Below are 24496 nucleotides of genomic sequence, written 5' to 3' on the forward strand. Positions count from 1 at the left end.
AAGGGTCAACATCACATCAATGGGCAAAAATGACTCCTGATGCTTTTAAGCGTGTTTTTTACGAAAATCACGATATATTGTAGTATCTGTCTGAATTGGTTATAAAGGTAGTCCTGCCTCTCACACAGGACTCTTTTTTTTTTTTATACTTCATACTGAAGAATAGAACAATACAGGATTTTAAGAGGACAAAGCTGGAATTTTCTCCCCACTTTGACAAGCATGGTGAGGTATGCAGAGAACAGGGCTGTGAGTCAGACTGCTTTGGGTTCAATGTTGGCTCTCCTACTTGCTCACCAGCCATGTCCCCTCCTTGAGCCTCGGTGTCCTCATCTATAAAAGGACAACAGACGAACCCCTCCCTCAGACACTGGTTATAAGGAGTAAAAGCCATGAGGAAGATTCCGCATCTGACAGGCTGCTCCCCACCCCTCCCTCTGTTCTCACCCAGGGAATCATCTGGGCAGGCGGCCTGGGGAAGAGGCAGAGCAGCCTCCTGGGAGGCGGCAGATCTGAGTGGTGGTGGTGGGCCACTTACTGGCTGCGATTTGCGGGCAAGGAGCCCATCATCTGGGAAATAAAGTAGTATCTGCAAAATCAGGAAAAAGCCACCTTCCTTTTCTATGTCCAGGGGTTGTAGGGAGATTCAATCTCCCTACATCTAAGAGAGAAATCTGGGGCAATTTCTACCCAAATTTAAATCCACATACTGCCTGAACTAGCAATGCCACTTACAGTGGGCATCTCCCACCAGAGTAGAGTGATGTATAGGTAAGGTTATCCACTGTAGTTCTGTTTCAATGGCCTAAGTTTGGGAACAACTTGTTTATTTGTTAACAAAGACTGGTAGATGCTGTCTCCATATGCCAAGTGCTTTGCAACTGTTGAAATACTGGGCAGCTCCAGGTGATGATGTGGAATGAGGGATTTACGGTTAAAACAAAAGTAGGAAGAGGTTCCCAATCACCTTGGGAATCAGGGCCTACATGTAAGGGGCATTATGAACCTTTGGGAAACCTATGAAAAGGGTCCCTGTTCAATGGTTCAAATTAAGGGGCTTTTATTTTGCTCCCTCCTTGTACCAGGCTCTTCTATGAAACCAGTTTCAATGTTGCTGCAGGAAGGGGACTGGCCTGGAATCAGACTGGGTTCTGGAAGGATCCCCTCACTGACCATGTGACTGTGGTCTGGGTCCCTGTCACCTCTTGGCCTCAGGCCCCTATGTGTACATGGAGGGTTGGAGGATGGTGTCTAAAGGTCCTTCCTGTGCTGACAGTCCAGGATTCAGGAGTTAGAAAGAGGATCCTGGACCTCTGGCAGAAAACCCTAAATGAGCACCTTTGCTACCTCAATGGGGCTGCCCCTAAGTCAGCCACATGGGGACATTTTTCTGAGATGACCCAGCTCTGCTCGGAGCTTTCAGTGAAGGGTTTTCTCAACAGATCCCCAGGAAACACCCAGCCTCTGGGCATCTCCTTCAAGCAGGGCCATCAGAGTAAACACTGGATGTCTGCCCTAAAAATTTCCCCTCAGTGTGTAGTTTCTGAAGAAGGTATAAACACATCTCCCCTCCCTGCCCTGGAAGGCTTTCTCCTCTTTGGGAGGAAGCGGACGTAAGCTTCACATAAGAGGAGCCCTTGCCTGCTTTGCTCACTGCTGCCTCCACAGCATCCAGGGCAGGGCCTGGCACACAGGAGGTGCTCAGTAGGTGCTGAGCAAATGGAACACTCAGCCACATTGAAGGGAGTACTCTCTGGAGGCAGGTGGTAGGATCTGACCTGCGACAGGGAAAGTCACTCAGACTTTCAGTTCCCTCATCCCTGGAACCAAAGAGTTGGATGGGATGAGCTGGATGAGGAGTAATTAGCATGACCCCCACAGACCTCAACTTCCCTGACCTGTAGAAGGGCGTGAAATCAGAGCATGTCCAGACCATGAGAAAGCACACAGTGCTGCATCTGACTGCCTTTTTTTTTTTTTTTTTTTTTCGCTCACAGAGTGAAGGGCATTCCTGTTGACATGTTATCACAGACCAGCAGACAAAGGAGACCCAAGCCATACTCACCGCTCACAGTGAGATGAGTGCCTGGTCCAGACTTAAACTCCACGTCGCCCTGTTCTCCTTTCCGGAACTTCACACAATAGTAGACACCAGTGTCTGCTGGGGTGATGTTACTGATGCGGATGGAAAAGTCCATGTTGTATCTCTTTGTGGCATCTGCAACACTTGTTACTCGGGGGGAGACACCTCCTTTTTGACTGTAGATTAACTCCCGACCTGGCCCAGTTCCCCTGAACCACTTGATGGGCCCCACGGGGCTCAGGGAGGTCACGGTGCATTGCAGAGTGGCCGTCTCTCCTGCTGCAACTGACACTGACCTCTCAGGCTGAATCACCTGCAGCTCCCCCTCACCTGCCGCTCCTGGAGGAAAACACAAAGCAGTTAGGTATTCATCCTCATGTGATCCTGTAGGTTTTCTCAAGTGTTTATCAATGACAGCTTACAGTGACTGTACATACCATGAGCTGGCCTTGAACTCAGTCCACTGCACGTATATCACATGTGACCCTCACAACGAACCTGTAACTTGAGACCCTATTACAAAGGAGGAAACTGAAGCACAGAGAGGCTGAAAATGTGGCAGACAGTAAGTCTGAGCACCTGAGCCATTGATGGAAGTCATGTCTGAACTGGGCTCTGAGTTCAAGTCTGAATTTACCAGGAGTAAAGAAAGGGGCACAAGTGTTCCTGAGAGAAGGACCTGCCTGGGGAAAGGTTCAGAAGTGGGTGGCAGCACGGTGTGTGTGAGGGGCTCTATTCTGTTTCAGGTCTGGCTCAGCAAGCAGGCCCTGGGCAGAGAGACTATACTCGGCAGTTGGGTCCCATGTAGGCCATGGACCAGTGAAGTACTTGGGTACAAGGACTTGGGTGTGAGTCCTGGCTCAGTCCTGCTGAGTGACCCTGGCCATCACTCAGGCAACCATGAAGATCCTACAGGGAGGCCTGCGAATGTGCTGGATGCTGCCAGGCACTGCGTGGAGTGAGTTACTGCCCTCTGGGCCTTGGCCTCGTCTGTCAGTTACTACGGCCCTGTCTCCATGGATCTCTAGTAGGAAAAAACAATATGCCTAGGCCAGAACAGGGTCAAAAAGAAGGGTCTAGTGTCTGGAGCCAACTGAACTGGTTTGAGACCTGGCTCACTTTTTATTCACCCATGACCCGAGCTTATCCATTGCTTCAGTCTCAGCTACGTTATCCACAGGAAGGGTAGAACACCCACAGCCTTCTGTGTGTTCTGGAAAGAGAGTGAGATGACACACAGAAGCCCCTGAGCACCAAGCTGGGCACAGTGACTAAGTGAACCTCACTTCCATCAGCCCTCACTGAAACCTCTGCAGGCCAGGCCCAGGCTGGATGCTGGGACACACAGGGGCTGGATCCAGGTCAGGCCTCAAGGGCTCCTGGGATGGACAGGTGGAAGGAGTCCAGGAGGTCAGTGGTGCAGGGGGGCCGAGCCCCAGATTAAAGAGGACTGGGGAACATGATCAGGGATTCCCAGTAGAGGAGGTTGGGGGAAGGGGGACACAGAAGGAAGATGGACAGGCCGGGTAAAGATGCTGTAGGAGGTGCTGTGGCTGCTAAGAGGGAGGTGCAGCCAGGGCCCTGATTCTAAACAAGGTGGGGGTGGGGAGAAAGGACAGATCATGAAGACCCTGGAGAAACACACACACACACACACACACACACACACACACACACACACACACAGAGACCGGCAGAGGGAGGAGCAGACAGAGACGGAGTGAGAGACAGATATGCAGGGAGAAAACAGAGAAAAAAGACAGAGATGCATAGTGATGTCAAACTGGCAGATGTGCAGATGGGCCAAATGGCCTCTGCCTGGTTGCTCCACTGACCCGATGTGACCCTGTCCTGTCCTGACCTAGGCCACCTTGCTTTGTACATCAGACAGGGTTGTAGCTGATGCCCTAAGCAGGCCCTCACCTCTGGTTGAGCAGGAAGAGTGACCTTGTGAATCTGTCCAGCCACAGACTCCTGTTTGCCTTCACTGTGGGCAAGCCTGGACCACAGGACAGGCTTCTCATCCCTCTGCCCATGGTCCCAGCTCTGACTTCCATGCCAGGGACTGCCCAGTTCTCATGGCTGGTGATCAGAGATGCAGAGTGGCAGCCTGAGGGCAGCCCAACCCTCATGGTGCACGGAAGAAACCAGAATCTGCAGAGGGCAGGGGCTTGGGGTGAAGCAGGTGGCCAGGTGTATGGGAGACACAGGGAGGAGGCCCATGGAGACAGGCAGGCACCCTGAGACATTCCAGGCCTCATTAGCAGCCGCCAACAGCATCTATCTAGGAACGTTCCTAATGGGTCCACATCCACACCACAGAAAACACTAGAAACGCAGCTTGGAGTATGCACAGGTGCTGGGGCCAGCAGGCCTGGGTGAGAGTGCAGTCCCCACCCAGCCAGCTCAGCACCTGCCCTTGTGGGACTCCATCACCCACTCCTGACCCCCCCGCCCCCGCCGGGACAGTCATGAGGAAATGGTTGGATATAAGTGCCTGCAGCACACGTGCTGATTAAACTTTAGTCTCTGTTCCCATCATTACCAAAGGTACATTATACTTGACTTTCTCTGGATTGACATTTCTCCCTGAGCAGGAAAACAGGATCCACAAGGAAGTGTTTCTGACCCCCTGCCTAGGACACCACCTGGTACACACTGGGCCCTTGATAAACACACACGGAAAGAACACAAAAATGAAGGAAGGAGGGATTTCACTTGCTCCTGGGCAAATCCTCTCTCTGAGCCTCTTGCCTCATCTGTTAAAGGGGCTGCTAAAGGCAGGTCTGGAAGACACCGAGCCTGGAGCCTGGGACTGGGCCTGGACCATAGATGCACGTAATCGGTGGTGGTTATTATTATCGTCATCAATACCACTGCACGGGGCTGTGAGTCAGCAGCTGGCAAGGGACCATGAGCAGGACATGGGGTGCGAAGCCAGAAGCAGGGCTGGGGCAGGGTTATTCTTGTGCTGCAGTCACACCCAGGGAGGCGACAATAAAATCTGGCATTGTGGAGGGCTGTCCCCCCTACTTTTTTTTTTAGCTCTTCTCAAGCTCTCTCCACCAACTGCAGCCAGATTTAGGAGGTTTAATTAATTAGCCAGTGTTTATAAAGCGTTTGAAGAATTTTAAAAGTGCGATGTAAGTGCCAAATATTATTTTAATCTCTGTGTGTTTTTTCTCAGCAGAGTCTTTCCCTCATTTGCTTGCTTTTCTTTTTCTCTGCAGGTCCTGTTCTGGGAACTGGGCTTCTTAAAAACTACTCCCGCGGTTCTGGGCCTGGGGTCATCATGCTGGCATCACTGACAAACCCATTTCCCACTCTCTCCTGCCCTCCTGGTAATGGTTCAGCAGCCTGCACCGTCTCAGGGAGAGGAGGGCAGCTGGGCAGCCATCCTCCCATGGTGCTAGTGGGACTGGAGGGTGGGCCATCCTTTCAAGAAAACAGGAGGCGCCCAGGCGTGGCGGCTGTTCCCCAGCCTTTGCTGGGCTGCTCCACAAGGATGCGACCCCAAATATGGGGTGGGGTCCCCATGGAACAATCTTGTGAAAGTTGGGAAAAAACTCAAGTGCTCAGTGACAGGGATGGTTAAGGGAACTGTGGCCTATTCTCTAGATGGAATTACAAGCAGCCATCACAAAACAGTAACTGTGTGACTGGTCATCTGGACAGTTTTGCAAGGTATAATTTTAAATGATATTGCGGTTAGCAAATAAAACCTGTCCATTGCAAAGCATTTAAAGAAAGAAAAAGTATAAAAACAAAGTAATACTCTCATAGAATACCATCAAAGATAACTGCATTTTGACATTGGTAAAAAATGAGTGAATAAAAACAATGTAAAATCATGCTCATATTACTAAGGATACTTGCAAATATTTTGCACCATTCATTCAGGTGTTCTAATAAAAAATTGCCAACATTGTAATTTCCAAGAAAAGGAGACTGTTGATCCCAAGATGATGAACTTATGATGACCACACCTGCATATAAGGATTATAATTATGGACACAGAAATAGATGACAAGATCGGAGTCAGTTACTAAGTGACGTTTTTCATGTGATCTTAAACTTCTAATTTTGAAAAAGATGTATATCTGATTTAAAGACTAACATGACTAATTGTGAGTAGCAGACTTCCAAGGGACTCTGCTTTTATGTTTTCTGTTTGTGTTACTTGTACAATAGGGAAGCAGGAAAACTGCTTTCAGTATGATCATGACTTTGTAAAATAAACTAAAACTATATATAAACAAACAACTGTGAGGTACTACACAAGGCTATAAAACGCAGCTCTCTTTGGATCCTGAATCTAATGGGCTTTTTCTTTTTTATTCCTTCTATTTTGGGTATTTTCAGATTTTTTAAACTGGATAGCTATTAAGGAATATTTACATGTCAGTGTATGGCAAAACCAATACAATATTGTAAAGTAATTAGCCTCCAATTCCAATTAAAACAAATTAATTTATATTAAAAATTTTTTAAAAAACAGAATATTGACAGTATCCCACCTGTAATAAGAAAAACCTATACATGTAATGAACATCAACATTCTAGGAATCAGCAAACTAAAATGGACTGGAATGGGTGAATTTAACTCAGATGACCATTATATCTACTACTGCGGGCAGGAATCCCTCAGAAGAAATGGAGTAGCCATCATGGTCAACAAAAGAGTCTGAAATGCAGTACTTGGATGCAATCTCAAAAATGACAGAATGATCTCTGTTCATTTCCAAAGCAAACAATTCAATATAACAGTAATCCAAGTCTATGCTCCAACCAGTAACGCTGAAGCTGAAGTTGAACGGTTCTATGAAGACCTACAAGACCTTTTAGAACTAACACCCAAAAAATGTCCTTTTCATTATAAGGGACTGGAATGCAAAAGTAGGAAGTCAAGAAACATCTGGAGTAACAGGCAAATTTGGCCTTGGAATATGGATTGAACAGGGCAAAGGCTAATAGAGTTTTGCCAAGAAAATGCACTGGTCATAGCAAACACCCTCTTCCAACAACATAAGAGAAGACTCTACACATGGACATCACCAGATGGTCAACACTGAAATCAGATTGATTATATTCTTCGCAGCCAAAGATGGAAAAGCTCTACACAGTCAGCAAAAACAAGACTGGGAGCTGACTGTGGCTCAGATCATGAACTCCTTATTGCCAAATTCAGACTTAAATTGAAGAAAGTAGGGAAAATCGCTAGACCATTCAGGTATGACCTAAATCAAATCTCTTATGATTATACAGTGGAAGTAAGAAATAGATTTAAGGGTCTAGATCTGATAGATAGAGTGCCTGATGAACTGAGGTTCGTGGCATTGTACAGGAGACAGGGATCAGGACCATCCCCATGGAAAAGAAATGCAAAAAAGCAAAATGGCTATCTGGAGAGGCCTTACAAATAGCTATGAAAAGAAGAGAAGCGAAAAGCAAAGGAGAAAAGGAAAGACATAAGCATCTGAATGCAGAGTTCCAAAAGAATAGCAAGAAGAGATAAGAAAGCCTTCTTCAGCGATCAATGCAAAGAAATAGAGGAAAAGAACAGAATGGGAAAGACTAGAGATCTCTTCAAGAAAATTAGAGATACCAAGGGAACATTTCATGCAAAGATGGGTTCGATAAAGGACAGAAATGGTATGGACCTAACAGAACCAAAAGATATTAAGAAGAGGTGGCAAGAATACACAGAAGAACTGTACAAAAAAGATCGTCATGACCAAGATAATCATGATGGTGTAATCACTCACCTAGAGCCAGACATCCTGGAATGTGAAGTCAAGTGGGCCTTAGAAAGCATCACTACAAACAAAGCTAGTGGAGGTGATGGAATTCCAGTTGAGCTATTTCAAATCCTGAAAGATGATGCTGTGAAAGTGCTGCACTCAATATGCCAGCAAATTTGGAAAACTCAGCAGTGGCCACAGGACTGGAAACGGTCAGTTTTCATTCCAATCCCAAAGAAAGGCAATGCCAAAGAATGCTCAAACTACCACACAATTGCAGTCATCTCACACGCTAGTAAAGTAATGCTCAAAATTCTCCAAGCCAGGCTTCAGTAATACGTGAACTGTGAACTTCCTGATGCTCAAGCTGGTTTTAGAAAAGGCAGAGGAACCAGAGATCAAATTGCCAACATCCACTGGATCATCGAAAAAGCAAGAGAGTTCCAGAAAAACATCTATTTCTGCTTTACTGACTATGCCAAAGCCTTTGACTGTGTGGATCACAATAAACTGTGGAAAATTCTGAAAGAAATGGCAATAGCAAACCACCTGACCTGCCTCTTGAGAAACCTATATGCAGGTCAGGAAGCAACAGTTAGAACTGGACATGGAACAACAGACTGGTTCCAAATAGGAAAAGGAGTATGTCAAGGCTGTATATTGTCACCCTGCTTATTTAACTTCTATGCAGAGTACACCATGAGAAACGCTGGGCTGGAAGAAGCACAAGCTGGAATCACGATTGCTGGGTCTCATATATGCAGATGACACCACCCTTATGGCAGAAAGTGAAGAGGAACTCAAAAGCCTCTTGATGAAAGTGAAAGAGGAGAGTGAAAAAGTTGGCTTAAAGCTCAACATTCAGAAAACTAAGATCATGACATCTGGCCCCATCATGGGAAATAGATGGGGAAACGGTGGAAACAGTGTCAGACTTTATTTTGGGGGGCTCCAAAATCATTGCAGATGGTGATTACAGCCATGAAATTAAGACACTTACTCCTTGGAAGGAAAGTTATGACCAATCTAGATAGCATATTGAAAAGCAGAGACATTACTTTGCCAACAAAGGGCCGTCTAGTCAAGGCTATGGGTTTTCCAGTGGTCATGTATGCATGGGAGAGTTGGATGATAAAGAAAGCTGAGCGCAGAAGACTTGATGCTTTTGAACTGTGGTGTTGGAGAAGACTCTTGAGAGTCCCATGGATTCCAAGGAGATCCAACCAGTCCATCCTAAAGGAGATCAGTCCTGGGTGTTCTTTGGAAGGAATGATGCTAAAGCTGAAACTCCAGTACTTTGGCAACCTTATACGAAGAGCTGACTCATTGGAAAAGACTCTGATGCTGGGAGGGATTGGGGGCAGGAGGAGAAGGGGATGACAGAGGATGAGATGGCTGGATGGCATCACCGACTCAATGGATGTGGGTTTGGGTGAACTCCGGGAGTTGGTGATTGACAGGGAGGCCTGGTGTGCTGCAATTCATAGGGTCGCAAAGAGTCGGACACGACTAAGCGACTGAACTGAACTGAACTGGAGGCCACCCCTCAGATTTCCACAAACCCAAGGAGCTTGGGGCCTGGGAGGCTATGGCGGGAGCTCTGGCAGCACCTGGGGTTCAGTATCCCAAGAAAACATCCACCCTGGCCCCACCTGGCTTAGTATCCCCCTTCCTGGCTTTGATTGTTACTGGCCATCCTTGGGGGTCGGGCGTGCTGGTTTCCCACCCCCTCAACACAGCAGCACCTCCTTAGGCAGTGCCTTAGGCATCTTCTGGGTTACGAGTTGATGTCTGTGCATGAGTGTGTAGTGAGGAGGGTGGATGGGAGTACGCACACAGGAGAGAAGGAGAAATGTGCACATGCATGCATGGGTGTGCCAAGCACAGGTATTCACACATGTGTGCATGGGTGGGCGCAGGGCTGCATACACACAGAAGCTTGTGTACAAGATGCTCACATGTGCAGGAGCATGCTCTGGTGCAGCTCAGGAGTGTGTCAGAAGGGGACCGGGAAGCAGGGCCCGGCAGGGGCGTGAACTATGCACAGGAGAGTTTCTGAATGTGGGTGTGAACCTGTTGGTGTGTGTCTCTGCCCAAGGTGTGAACAGGTAGACGTCTGGGAGGGGTGTGAGCATGTGGGTACATACAAATGTGGGTGCACGCAGGGAGGAGAGAAGTGGGGTGTGTGCACGAGTGTGTGTGTGTGTGTGTGTGTGTGTGCAGGGAGGGCACGTGTGCAATGGGAATGGTGTACATGAGTGTGAATGTGAGGGTGTGTGTGCTGACGTAAGTGCTGGGGAGAAGGGGCCGCAGTGTGTGTGGGGACCACTGTCATGTACACTGTATGTGTGAGTGCCCAGCTATGAACATGCCTGGCACACACCAGGTAGTGAAAGAGGAAGGAGGGTGGGGGGAGATGCCCCCTCAAGTCTGGCTCCTGGTGGGCAAGGCCCTGTCTGACCCCTGGGACAGGGTCCTGCCCTTGACAGGAGGCTCAAACTGAGCACCTACTTACTAGGCAGTAGCCGCAGGGCACAGTGGTGAAGAGGCCAGCCTGGAATCGCCCTGCTGGAGCTCATGACCCTGGGTGGGGCAGGCGGCTCCCAGGATGCATTCAGGAGGGGGTTGCACAGGTGATGACTGTGTAGACTCTGCAGTTCCCAGTGGGGAGCCTGGGGCTCTGATCCAGGAGTACCAGCTGCAGCTAGGCGCTGACTTTCCTCTGGAGTCAGGCTGATCCACTTACACCCTTTCAAGCCTCACTCTACAGACGGGTTGTGTCCTGGATGCCACAGGACACAGAGCAGTCAGATGGGTTCTCACTCTTGTAGGGCACAGTCTTGAACACAGGCAATAATCATGTGCAGGGTGATCAGTAAGAGGCTTGGGGACAGGGTGTTGGAAGAGATCTGAGAAGACTTCCTGGAGGTGGTGGTCCCTGAGCTGGGTGTTGAAAGCTGACAAAGGCTAGGGAGAAGGAAAGGCATTCAAGAAGGGAGAACCATGTGAGCATGGGTGTAGAGGAGAGAAAAGGGCTTGGCACAATTAAGGGACCAGGGCAGAGTCCTTGGGACATACTTAGTAACTGTGAGCATGCTGGGGAAGGGTTAGCCCAGGACTGAGCTACCTAGGACCCTAAAGGATGGCTTCAGTTGCCATCTAAAGAGCAGGCCATCATTGGGAGCAGCCTACTGGTACCTGTTGGGTGGAGATGCCTCAGGTGCTGCGGTGGAAACTAGCACCTGCCTTGGGACCGGTACAAATGAGGATACACATGACCTTGTGAATAATATGGGAGCGGGTCCACTGGGATCAGGGTACTCTCTCCTCCATCGCCACTCCAGGCGACACAGAGAACTGGACACTGTCCATATGCAGGTAAAGGGCAGACCCTGGTATCTCCCTCCACGTAGCAGGTAAAGTCTTAAAGTGTCAAGACAGTCTGAAGCTTGGGTGCTGGGGCCAGAAGAAGCATATATCAGCCCTAGCAGGGTGACTTAGCAGAGTCACTTTTCTCAAAGCTTCCACTTTCTCACCTGTAAACAAGGGGGTACCACTCTCTCTCTCTCCTCAAGGCCAGACATTCAGTGGTTGGAAGAGCTGGCCTGAGATCTGTACATTTCCCCAACTCCCATCTTTCCCCTGACTCACAGCCAGCTATTAGCAGAGCAGCTGGCTCCCCTTCCAAGATCTGGCCAGACTCTGACCCCTTCTTACCACCTCTATTGTGCCACCATCCTTCACCAGATCCTTATCTCAGCTTCCAAACCAGCCTCCCTGCTCCACCTCACCTCTCTGTGATATACGCTCCCTGCAGCAAGAGGAGCCCATAAAACCCAAGGTAACATGATCATTCCTTTGTGCAAAACCCTTCTGCAGCCTTCATTGTTCTCACGGTGAGACCCAGGATCCTTCCTGCAGCCTTGCTCGCAACCGTGCTGGATTCTTAACTCACCTCAGGGCCTTTGCACTTGCCGCTCTCTCTGCCTGGCACTCTCATCCTCTAGATATCTGCATGCTGGATCCCTCACCTTCTTCAGGCCTGAGAAGCTTCCTTGGCACTGTGTATAAAGCACTACCCCCCTCAATGTCCCTTGCTCTGCTTTATTTTTCTACAATACATATCACCCACCACCCAACATATTATAAGCATTTGTCAATCTCATCAGCATCTAAATCCCCACCTAGACTTATAAATCCTTTGAGAGGGACTCAGTTTTGTTCCCTGCAGTGTCCTCCAGGTTTATACCAGTGACTGGCATTTGCTGAATGTATGTTCTAGTTTGGATTCTAATTCTGCCACGCATGAGACCCCAGAAAGTGTCTTGACCCCCTTGGAACTCTGGTTTCTCATCTATAGAATGAGGATGATGATGCTGATAATAATGACATTAACACCAGGGCTATTCTAGGATGAAACAGACTAATGTGTGTGAAGAGCTCAGTGCTGTGCCTGGCACAGAGGAAGTGCTCAGTGCGGGGCGTTACCACGGCAGTGGATATTTAAGGATGAAGAGGAAGACAGACGATTGCAGCCATAAGCCTAAGAAGCTAAAGATTCTCTCGGAGGCAGAACCAGCTCTGCCTCGATGTCTACACAAGATCCCTTGGAGCAGAACCTGTGCACAAGCTGTGTGCTCTGTTGGCAGGAGGCCGGGAGGGCCAGAGGCCCTGGTGAGTGTTTGCTGGGTTTAGATGGGACCTGGATGTAATGAAGAAATGCTCACAGTGCAGCCCTGTTTTCAAAGCAGCAGGGAAAGAACTACCACTCGATGTGTGCTGTAAGCACCCTCCGCATTCTCCAGGCCTGGTGGGGCCAGGCGAGGCTGGGAGAGCAGGCAGGGGCAGTAACACCCACCATGCACTTTCTTAACAGCCTAACCTTTCCCCTACTTTCCCATTTTGCAGAAGGAGAAACTGAGGCCCAGGATGAAGCCTGGAGAGGCTGAGAACCCCGGTGTGTCCTTTTAACCCCAAACCTCCAGGCCCAGCTGTTCCTCTAGGACAAGCCCTGGTGCTTCCCGGCCATGCTCTCATGGGTACAACACACTGATAACACATAACAGATAAGGCCACATAACAGGAAGCCCTCATTTATTTAACTGTCATGACCTAGGGATGCAACTGCTGTTGTCACCAGCCCCTTCCTCCAGGTGAGGAAGCTGAGGCCCGACGAGGCAGGAAGGGGCAGAAGCAGAACTCAAACACAAACGTCAGACACATGCAATCTCTTCCCTCTGTGACCGGGTCCCCTCCGGCTCAGGCTTCTGGATTCTCAGGCTGCCAAGGACACACACACATTTTCCCAGCTGAGATAAAGGCCCCCTTAAAGCGACACGCATTTATTAAATGACATTTGCCAAGGTTTCAGCACATTCTGCGGCCGACAGCAGACATTCTCCGGACAAGATTTTTCCCCAAGTTGACACTATTCACAGATGCCTTTTATAGTGCTTTTTGCAGTTCACAAAAGCACTTTCCACAGCTCTTCATTCCCTTAACCCTCAAAGGTCTCTGTGCAAGAGGAAAGACTGGTAGCATTTCCATTTTACAGACGAGGAAACCAAGGCTCGGAGCAGAGAAAGACACCTCCTCCAGAGCACACAGCCAAGAAGCAGCACATTCACCTGGATTCACTCAGGAATGTGTTTCAAAGTGGATGCCTGTCCATTGTCCCCCCTCCCCCCCACTAGACAGAGGGTCTGGGGTATCATCACAATGGAGGGTGAGAGAGGCATTCCAGCTAGAGCACCTGAGCTGGAAGGGACCAGCAGGAGAGCAGCCCAGCTGAGCCTCTGCTTCACAGAAGAGGAAACTGAGGCTCAGAGGGACAGCATGGTGGGTTCCAAGTCCTGGTTGGTGAGTGAAAGAGCAGGGCCTCCACCTGATCTTTAGAGCCCCAACCAGAAAATGATGGCTGCACGATGATAAGAGTAACGACGGCTAACAAGCATTGAGCATGGATATTACCAGGAGCACGACAGGCCTCACGACCCTGCACAGGGACCCAGCAACACAGGCTGTCCTACCCCCGCTTCACAGAGGGGAAGACTGAGGCTCAGGGAAGTACAGACACTTGGTCAAGTCACAAGGCTGCAGAGTAGTCTGACTCCACCCACATCCTTACCCACTGCATCAGATGGGTTGGTGTGATGGAAGACCTTCGGGCGGTGGGGGGGAGGGGGGGCTGGCACTGAATCAGGCCCTTCAAGCCGAATCCCGGCCAAGAGAGTACAGCATGAACTGCATCGTGTTTCATGGTTTATCTGCTTGTTCAGCATGGAGTTTACACTGGGGCAAGCTGTTTAGTACAGCGAGAATTCAGGGTTTCTGGCCCCTTACCTCCATCCTAGATGGCACTGATACTTTGCGCTTCCTGATTATCTTGAAGTGAAGTGAAAGACCTCAGTCATGTCCAACTCTTTGCGACCCCATGGACTATACGGTCCATGGAATTCTCTAGGCCAGAATACTGGAGTGGGTAGCCTTTCCCTTCTCCAGGGGTTATTCCTGACCCAGGAATTGAACCAGGGTCTTCTGCATTGCAACTGGATTCTTACCAACTGAGCTATTTCACATGATGGGCAGGGATTTGTAGTCGTGGTCCCCTTACAGAAGCAGAACTGCGTAATCGTTAGGGCACAGGTCTGTTTTCTGACCAGGATTACTGCCTGTGTGACCTCAAGGTTCCGAGCTCCCTTTTAAAAATGAGGATCTTTCTTCATTCAAACAATATATATTAATCTGCCTACTTTTAGCAGGCCCAGTATAAGGTCCCAGAGGCCCAGCAGTGAATAAGACATAGTCCCTACTCTCAGATAGCTTATATTCTAGTGGCAGAGACAGGGGTGAAATAATGAAACAAATATAAAAACGGCTAGGAGTGAAAATACATTTACACCACGAAAGAGAATAACAAGCAGAACCAGTTTTAGAATGCGGCAATTGGGAAAGGCATCTCTGAGGAGGTGAGATGGCAGCTGAAGGCTGAAGGAAGCAAAGGCCAGGGAAGGTGCTCTGGTAGGAGAGAAGAGCAAGTGCAAAGGCCCTGAGGTAGGAAAGCAGCCAGCTCACGTGAGGTCCAGAAAGAAGACTGCTGCGGCCAAAGCCCTTGGAGGAAGATAAGTGTGGTACTAGTTGGAGCTGGAGAGATGGATGTTTTCCAGAAAATGCCATGTCTCAGGGATCATAGTAAGGAGTTTGATTTTATTTGAAGGGAATCACTGAAAAGTTTAGAGAAAAACCAAGAGGATTTGATTCACTCCAGGTGCTATGGGTAGAGACTGAAGGGGGTAAGAGGGGAAACAAGACAGCAGTGATGAGGGTGCTGCAGCGTTTAGGGGCCTGAGTTCAGACCTAGCTCCGTACTTAGGAGCTGTGTGACCTCAGGCAAGTCACTTCACCTCTTTGAATATCTGTTTCTTCATCTGCCCAAATAACAATAGTTCCCATCTCACAGAGCAGTGGTGAGAATGAAATGAGATGAGTTATAGAGTAATCATCCTATCACATGACCTCACGTGTTCAATGTCAAGTGCTCAGTCAATTAGATCCTACTTGGTCTGGCCCTGACCTCTCCTGACTCCCACACTGCCTCTCTCCCTTAAGTCCAGCCTCACTGGCTATTCTTGGAACACAGCTAACCTATCCCAGCCTCAGGACCTTTGCACTTGCTACTCCTTCTGTGTGGCCTGCTGAACCTGATATTCCCTTGGCGGCTCCCTCGGTTTTACCCAGGCCTCTGCTCTTTGGAGAGCACCCCACCCCATCCCCACTCAACCATCTGTTCTATTGACCTGCTTTAGCTCCCTTTGTGGCACTTGTCTCCACCTGACAGAACGTTTACTTGGGTCTGGTTTTCCTTTCTCACTAGGATGTCAGTTCCATCAGAGCAGGTGTTTTTGTCTGTCTGCTGTTATATTCCTAGCACCTAGAGCCACCCCTGCCACATAGATGCTCAAAAATATTTGTTGAATGGATATTTACAATTAAAATGACCATAAGAAGGACAGAGAAGTGATTAAGAGTAAACCGAGGCTTGCATTTAGCTTTTTAACCCTCACTGGCCACGTGACCTTCGGAGGAGCCCAACTTAGCTTTGGGGATCCTCAGTTTCCTTATCTGTAAAAGGAGGATGAAGGACTTCATACATTTTGGCTCATTATAAGGATTATACAATGGCACATGTTTAAGTACCGATGGCTGAAATGATGCCTCATGTCTAGCTGTCTTTACCCATCCTCCCTCCTCCTGCTTTTCCCAGAAAAATGAGGGGCAGGTGAAACTCGAATGGCAGATGAGTGTTGAAGCTGAGGTTCCTCACACCATTCCTTATCTCACAAATGTTTGAAATTTTCTAAAATAAAAAGATAAGGAAGAGGCAGCAGAGAGTCCCCGCTCAGCTAGTGCCCAAGCACACCATACATGACTTGCTTCCGGCCTGGGCTGCCACTTCTGAAGGACGCCGCAGGCTGGCATTGTCACGCACATACTCCGGCCCTCCCGCCTGCAGGCTCATCTCTCACTCCTGGCTCCCGATCTCCCCCTGGGCTGCACACCTGATCTCCCCCAGCTCCTGGCTTAATCTGCAGCCATCTCACACTCTGTGCCCCCAAACGGATGTGCCAGGAAATCTTCCAGACACAAAGAACCGATTCTGCATGACCACCGACTTCCACCTCAGCTGTTTTGCACCTCCCTGGACTGAGGGCCTGGCAGGGAAAATCCACCTTATGGAGGGCGCTATCGAAAGACCTGTCCCAGGAACACCCACGTTAACAGGAAAGCAGTTTCAGCTGTGAAAATAGACGCTTCCCTCTTCGGTATGCGATGGAAACACATCTTGGGAAGAGCCGCTGTCTCTGCCTCCCAGGAGGATGGACTGACTGACAAAAATATGCAAGGAGCACCAAGAGGGCAGGAGAGCAGCACACCTGAGCCTCATCTTTCTGCCGGGCAGGGTGGAGGGACGCCGAGTGAGTGAACATCATAGGCGCTGTGGCCATCCTAAACTCAACACTTACTGTGTGGCCTTGGGCGAGTTGCTCTGCCTCTCTGAGCCTAGTTTCCTCACTGGTCAGATGGATTTGATGGTAACCATGCACATCACCCAGGGTAACTCTACGCACCACTGGGATCTCCCGCGCCAAGTGCGGAGCCCAGTACGGGGCCGGGAACGATGGTTCCCATTATTATCACTTAGGTATTTTCCATGGAATGTGGCATCCTGTCAGATTTCTAGCGGTGGAAACTTCCAACCCAGCTTGGTTTTAAAGAGCTTGGCCTGAATGACAGGGGGCTTGGTGTACCATCAAGCCTTGCCAGGGATCTGCTGTGTGAGCCCAGCCAGCCCTGACCTCTCTCAGGGCTGCAGTTTCTTGGCCGCACACAGAGGTGCTGACTGACGGCAGCTCTCTCAGGCCTCCTCCGGCTTTCCAGGTCTGCGAATCCACAATTCCAGCCCTGTGGATCGAGACAGAGACACCTAGAGGCAGGCTGCGCCCACGGCGGGTGCCGAGTCCCAGGAACTATTCAGTCACACCAGCCAGTCTCTGCTCAACTTGTCTTCCCTGACTGCACAAAAGCCACAGGGAAAAACGTGATGCTCACGTTCACTCGCGACAGCTCTTGTTTTGTGAGCGCCTCTGTTCTGTGTGCAAGGACTTTTGCAGGGTGCTTTACCAACATCAGTCCCACTCCCGTAGATGAGGAAACCCCAACAGAACAAAACGATGACAACTGAATGTAACGTGTGGTAAGCTGGTACTAAGTACGTACTGCGTGCCAGGCACAGCTTCAAGCATAAAACGTGGGCTAACTTAGTCCCTGAAATACAGTTGTTAAAGTCATTTCCATTTTACAGATGAGGAAACTGAACCACTGGGCTCAATAAATTGTCCAAGTAGGCTAGGCTGTGTCTGTGTGTGGAAAGGCTACAGCGCAGAACCACTATGCCCACCAGAGTTAAACATGCACTAATATGTGATTTAAAAAAGCAAGGGAAAAGTAATAAGTAGCCTCAGATAGATCCTGGGGTGAAGGTTCAGAGGTGAAAGAGATCCGTGGAACAAGAGGCAGCACAAAGGCAAGGCTGAGTAGGTTCGGACATGTAATGATACGGACATACAGGAAACGGCATCTCGGGTGGCAGGATCAGCATAAGCAAAGGCACAGAGATGAGAAAGTCCAGCTGAGGTTGTGGATTTGTACAAAGCATTAAACAAACTTTGGTAAAGTACGCCTGCAATGCGGAAGTCCTGGGTTTGATCCATGGGTTGGGAAGATCCCCTGGAGAAGTGAATGGCAACCCACTCCAGTGTTCTTGCCTGGAGAATACCATGGACAGAGAGGAGCCTGGTGAGCTATTATCCACGGGGTCACAAAGAGTCCAACACGACTAAGCAACTAACACAGACACACATTTACCAAACTGGGTTAAGCCCTGTGTTAATGGCCATTAAACAAACCCAATGCCTCTTATTCGTATCTCTGGGGAACCCTGGAGTGAAAAGGGTCCAGCTGGGGCTTCTACAAGTAGAGGCCATCTCAGGGTCTCTCAGGTGCTGATACACTTGAGCTGCCAGGAAATCTCTGGCTGCAGGGCGGAAGTCTGGCCATCTAGCAGCATCTCAAGAGGTCAGCTCTTTGGAAAACATGTGGCTTAGAAATAGGGCCTGTCAGGGAGCGAGCCCAGGCCCTGTTGTAGGTTTTTTTTTTTAAAGAAAACTTGGACCCACTCAACAGTTTTGAGCAGGAGAGTGACATGATCAGAATTGTGTTGACAGACCAGAAATCTGAACGCATTAAAAAGAGGCGGGGGTGGGGGGGGCACCTTCCATCAGTTCAGGACTACAAATAAGAAAATAATCTGTCGCACGGAGCCATTGGAAGCAGCGAGCGAATGCGTGTGGGATTCATACAACAGTTTTAGACTGCCTTCCTCTCACACACCCCCTCTCCATCTGTCGCAAAGGGCACCAGGAAAATGCAGGGAGGAAGATTCCAGCTCTAGGGGCTCCAGAGCTCAGCAGCCCAGACTGGGGGCTCTGACAGGAGCCACACTGCTCCCATGAGCTGTCATTTAGGAGGGCCCATCCTCAGGGCGCTCTCAGAGAAACAACTGTGGCTCAGTTAAAAACTTCCGCCCCAGAAGGAACCCTTTCACAAATCTCTATCTGAGCTGGATAGGGGGACCCTCTCATGCCATTGGAAAGTACCCTTGATTAAGTCATCAAACGTCTCCCCTCTAAGGCTACCCAGCCATAAGGCCAAGATTCAAAATCCAAGCTGCCTACCACTTACCCCTTGGGCAAGTTACTTCCCTAGTCTGGACTCTATTTTTCTCATCTGCAAAATGGGGATAATAGCCAACTCACGCTTTGTTTTGCTGACTGATAAGATAGCAGATCACTTGGCAGACAAGGCACTACTTAGGATTCAGCCAGGAATACAGGCAACATTCAAGGAATGTTGGTTCTCCTCCCTTCTCTCAACACGTGGATCCCATTAGGACTTCATACATGCTAAGTGATGGCAAGTAAAGGAATGAATCACACCACGAGTTTCCACGGGGTTGGTAAAGGAGTAATTAATGGCAAGAAAGTACCCAGAGAACACCAAGACCTTAAAGGACCTTCCACAGACTCTTTGGGGCCAAGGTACCCCACTCATTTTTTCTTGTGAAAGAGGAAGTGAGTTGAATTTCACCACTTAGGAAAGTACAGAGGAATCACCAGCATGCTACCCTTTTCTGAAGGGTGAGAGGTTCACCAGAGTGCTCAGCTGTTCCCCAAAGCCTGACACCCACTTTGGCCTGGCCTTCTCCAAATCAGAGCAAGGAGTGAATGAGAGTTTATCTAAAGTCTGTCCAGCAGGGGTCCCAGAGGTCCTCAAACCTGGAGGGGCCAAGTGAGGAGCCTGCAGCCTTGGTGTCAGGCACCGCTGCTGCCACTGCAGAATCCAGCTTCCCGGGTGCCCCCAGTCCAGGCCCCTTGCCCTTCTTGCTGCCTCAGAATCTCCCTTGGTGAAGTTGTTTGAGCAAACACTGGCTCCAAGAACACAAGTTGGTGACTTCACTGGCCTCTTTTCAGAACTTCTCTTTGGCAACATTTGTGCTGAAAGCAATCTTAAACTTCTTCCCTGCTTCTCCTATCCAAGATAATTCACGTGAGTAGCCCCCTTCAAACAGTGATCATGTGAAACCATAGCAGTCATGTGACACCTCCTAGGCCGACAGTTCTGCCGGAGACAGTAGTAGTCATTCAATCCAAAGACGCCTTCCCAAGCCTGACATTTGAGTTCCTCACTCAAGCAAATCCATTTTCTTAGAAAATTGGACAACTGCCTCCTTCTACCTTCCTGCTCTTCTGCCCTGCCTCTCTTCTGCTTTGTCATAAAATGCATGCCTGGAGACCTGAGGGAAGGGTCTGAAGCCCCATTCTTCAGCCAAACCAGGTGAATTCCACGCCAGGGCCAAGGGTGACCAGGACCCTTTAGAACCGAGTGAAGGATGCTGAGAAGCTTGAGCTCTGGGGGTAACACCCCTTCCCCACCACCCTCAACCAAGAAATGTATTCTTCCCTCCTAAGATTTATTTATTTCAAAGCTAATCTTGGCCCCTCTGCTGCTCCCACTTTTTCAGGCTATTGATGCTGAATGGATTGGAACGGAAGTTTTACAGCCTAATCTTTACCATTTTATAGATTGTTTTTATAGCAAAAGGGGGAGAATTTCCTCACGAGAAGGGTGCTGGTGCTCCCAAGGCAGCCTTGGGAAAGGCAGCTGCCCACTTGTTAATCAGCATCACCCTGAATTTCCCAGGGACGGAACCACAGGGTCCTGGTTAGAGAAGGGTCTCAAACAGACATTCAGAACTTAACTTGGGCCCAGTTCCCTGCTTCAGGGAAATTAAGCTGTTGTGAGAGAATCTCGTGCATCCCAGGCCAGGAAGGAGGGCAGGGCAGGGCCTCAGACTTTTACTGGGTGTAAATGGTCAGCTCAGGCAGGAAGGAGTAGATAGGAGACACCACTGGCTCATCAGAGAGACATAAAATCTATTAGGGCTTCCTCTTGCCCAGCAAGGGCCCAACTGTAATTGAAACACTGGGGGTGGGGTGGGGGTGGGGATATGTGGGGGTGCCTGCGTGGGTTCTGGGGGCTCAGTGGAAACAGTGGGGCAGAAAGAAGCTGCTGTCCACCCCCACCTCTCCCTCCACCCACTCTTTGCTAGTTCTCCCTTTCTCACCGCTATCAGATGGTTACCAGTCTCTAGGCAAATGCAGAAGGAGGGGGGAGGTGGGTACTGAGCTCATCTTTACCTCCCTCCCTCAAGAGAGGGAGGTGCAGAGACCCCTCTGCTGACAACACGGCTTCAAGCAGCCAGAAACAAAATCCTATCCTCCACCCCCCCCAACAACTCCTTTAACACAGTTTCTCTGCTCTCCACACCCTCCCAGGAGACTCAGGGTGCTGCAAAACCCCTTTAAGAAGCAGGGCTCCTGAATGGTGACCTCACCCTTTGGCGAACACACGGTAGCCTTCAGAGCCCGCCTGCTGGAGACAGCCAGGTGTTTGATGTAGGCCAACAAAAAGACATGCTCAGAGCCACAGGTAACAGCCCCACTGAGCACCTGAGCTGCAGCAAGCTGCCTGGAAACCTGGGGAAGGCGGGAGGAAGGAGGGGGGCCACAGAGCAGCCGGAGACGACCATCCACCCAGAGGCTTTGGCAACCACAGGGACAATCCGCTGTGTTTCCACATCGGCATCTGCAGATCACAGATCGCAGCCGCTCACCCCAGAGTTACCCTGGCCTCTCTTCCTCTCTCCCCCATACTGACACTGCTTTACTCTGCGCACCAGAGGGAGAGCTCACTCTTCCCCAGTTGTCATAGCCTGTTTCTGTTCCATCCTGGCCGGTACAGGAAGGACCTCTGGCCCTATCCCCTTCTCTCAGACCCTGAAGTCAAACATGTGGAAAACATAAGACCTGGGAGAGACATTCCAGAGGAGCCAGGGTCCCTGGCTCTGAAAGCCACTGACAGCCCGCCTCCCCCATCAGATTGGGCAGGGACCAGTGAACCAGCTCTTCTGGGTCTGTTCTGATGCCCAGCGTAGTGGCGCACAGTCAGAGTCCAGAGAGACTGGGTTCCATCCTTGGCTGTGTGACCTTGGGCAAATCGCTGTCCCTCTCTGGGCCTCAGTTTCCTCATCTGTAACCCTGGTTACAGGCACCTCTCCCCCTATTACTGCTAGACATTAGTCGAGTGGCTCCGAGTGGCCGGCTGAGAGGCCTGGGTCGGCAATTTGGGGACGGCAGCGGTGGGCGGTGCGGGTGCTTACCTGTCCAGGCGCTGGACGCGGCGAGCAGCAGGCAGAGCAGCGGCCTGAGGCGGCCGGGGGCCCGGCGGGCTGGCTCCATGGGCCGCGGCTGCGGAGCGAGGAGGGAGAGCGGCCGTGAGTGCGCGCTCGGGCGGGCGCGGGCTGGAGCGGGGAAATGACTAAGGCTCCCCCTTCTCCCCCCACCTCTCCTCCCGGCCGGGCTTCCCCCCTCCCTGGAACGGGCGCCTGGAGCGGCTTAGGAGGCGCCGTCAGCGCCGCGGTTTTCGGAGGAACCCCCCTCCCCCGAGCCCCGCCACCCCGGAGAGATCAAGAGACGGAGAAGGGGAGAGACCCCAAGCGCGCGAGAAACGAAGCCAGGGACAGCCCGAGAGAGCCGGCAGGAGAGGGAAACAGACCCAAGGGAGCCAGGCAGAGAGCCAGAGACACAGAGAGGCGAGAGCTGAGGAGAAAGAGAGAGAGAGCGCGCGCGGAGTGAGCGAGGCGGCGCGCAGATCGAGACAGACAGCGCGGGAGAGGGAGGACCGCGAGGGCAGGGCGAGGGGCAGTGGGCCCGGCCGCCCCCGCCGCTGCCCACCTGCCCCACCCGGGCTCCTCGCGGCGCCGCGGCTCGCTTCCTCCGGCCCGCAGTCTGGGCAGGGGCCCCCGCCCTCCTTCCCTTCCCCTCCTCCCGCCGGCCTCGCTGGAGGCTGCGGGGCTCGGGCCCCGCGGGCACCTCCGCCGAGCGCCCGCCAGCTGCGCGCCCCGGGGAGGGAGGGAGCGAGAGAGGGCGGTGCGCAAGGCCCGGGCACCCCCTCATCCCCTCCCGGGCCCGGGCTGTGGCCCCGGCCGCCGGCGCCCAGCTCGGCTCGGGACTGGAACTGCCGGGGCTCCGACAATGTGCCAGTTCAGACGCCCGCGCGGTGGCCCCGGCCCCGAACCGCCTCCCCCTCGCCCCCTCCCTCGGCCAGCCGGGCTCGGACCTGCGCCGCCCGGCGGATGAGAGCTGCGAGAAGGTGGAAGCGTCGCCGGGGCTGCCCCGGGGCCGGGCCCCTCGCTCCACTTTGCGCAAACTTGTTTTTCTAAGGTCAGAGCCGCAGGCCGGCTACATCGTCCTCTTAAGGTGGACTGGGGAAGTTGCGGCCGGCCTCCCCTCACCTCCGGACTCTGGCCGCGGCCAGTCCCGGCTTCCCGCCCCGGGAGGCTGGAGGCGGCTCGGGAGCGCGGGGAGTGGAGGAGGGGGACGTCTGCCTTTCGCCCCTCCTCTGCGGCCCTGTCCCGGGGCCCCAGAGCCAAAGCCCCTCTCGGGGTGGGTGAGGGCCAGAAGGGCCCCTATCCTTTCAGATCTGGGCCGAGGTGAAGGAAAAAGCAGGAAGTAAGTGAAGGTAGGGGGAAGGGGGCAGGAAGGAGAGAGTGATGGTACAAAAATAGCGTGTGTGTAGGAAGGACTTCAGTACCGCCTGGAAAAGCGGCGCGGGGAGGAGAGGGAGCTGAAGGGGGGCTGTGGCCAGGAAACCAGGGGGAAGAGTCCGGGCCTCTCCGGGGAGGTGGGCTCTCCCCGCCAGGTGCCTGTCTGTCAAGGAGGTGCCTCTCTGTCAAGGATGGCTGCTTCAGGGATGGGGAGGGGCCAGGAAGAGGTGCGGGGCCAGGGCAACTGGAAGGCCTGTGCTTCAGGAAGATGGCAGGGGGTGAGGAAGATGAGGGGATGGGAGAAGAGCTGGAGCCAGAGGCCTGGAGGCAGGACAGAGCCTGCTGGTGAGAAAAAAGCAGCCGTTTCCCTCTCTCAAGTCCTCTTTCTGTCCCCTTCTTTGAGGGAAAGCTGTATTCCCAATAGCACTCAGGTCAGGGATGAGGACGAGAATGCTCTGATCACCAGGCCAAAGAAGGCGCCAGACTGGGGGAGGGGGTGGAGTCAAAGACCCTCTAATTGTAAATAAACAATAACCAGTTTGGCTTCAAAAAGCCTTTAGGATGATATGAAGCAAGGTGGGAGAAGGGCCAGTCCTATAAACTGAGGAGAAATTGAAGCCCAGAGAGGGTATGGACTTGCCCAGGGTGACGCAGCAAGACCTGGGGTAGAAACAAAGTTTGAATTTCCGATTCCCAGGTTAAAGATCTTTGTACAGTGACACCCTCATCCCTCTCGGACCCTACCCCAGCCTCCCTGTTAAATGTCTGGTCTTGATGTGCTGCTAAGACAAGGAGGCAGGCAGGGTGCTGCCTTGGTTCAAATCCTGCCAGCCACCTCTTGTGAGCTGTGTAGACTTGAGAAAATACCTCATTTTTGTGGCTCCATTTCCTGAGCCAACAGGAGTATCAACCTAAAAAGGCTGGAGTGAGCATGAGATGAGTTGGTAT

At 51.3% G+C, this 24496-nt stretch overlaps 1 protein-coding gene across 8 annotated transcripts in view; it reads right to left on the reverse strand.

Moving 5' to 3' along the window:
- SIRPA (signal regulatory protein alpha) overlaps positions 1 to 23519 on the reverse strand; it is a 44891-nt gene extending 21372 nt beyond the window's left edge. For 4 of the 8 annotated variants that reach the window (XM_042229832.1, XM_042229831.1, XM_042229827.1 and 1 more), the window contains exons 1-3: positions 22875 to 23021; positions 22163 to 22250; positions 2066 to 2422 (exon numbers count right to left, since the gene is read on the reverse strand). In XM_042229832.1, coding sequence (XP_042085766.1) covers positions 2066 to 2422; positions 22163 to 22250; positions 22875 to 22958 — 529 coding nt within the window. In that variant the 5' untranslated portion in view covers positions 22959 to 23021. Of the gene's footprint in view, positions 1 to 2065; positions 2423 to 22162; positions 22251 to 22557; positions 23022 to 23121 lie in introns of those variants that run through there. The other 4 variants (XM_042229828.2, XM_027976889.3, XM_027976887.2 and 1 more) reach the window with 4 other exon arrangements.
- Positions 23520 to 24496: the final 977 nt, after the last annotated feature.

The sequence above is a fragment of the Ovis aries genome, chromosome 13, assembly GCF_016772045.2.
Source record: "Ovis aries strain OAR_USU_Benz2616 breed Rambouillet chromosome 13, ARS-UI_Ramb_v3.0, whole genome shotgun sequence".
NCBI lineage: Eukaryota > Metazoa > Chordata > Mammalia > Artiodactyla > Bovidae > Ovis > Ovis aries.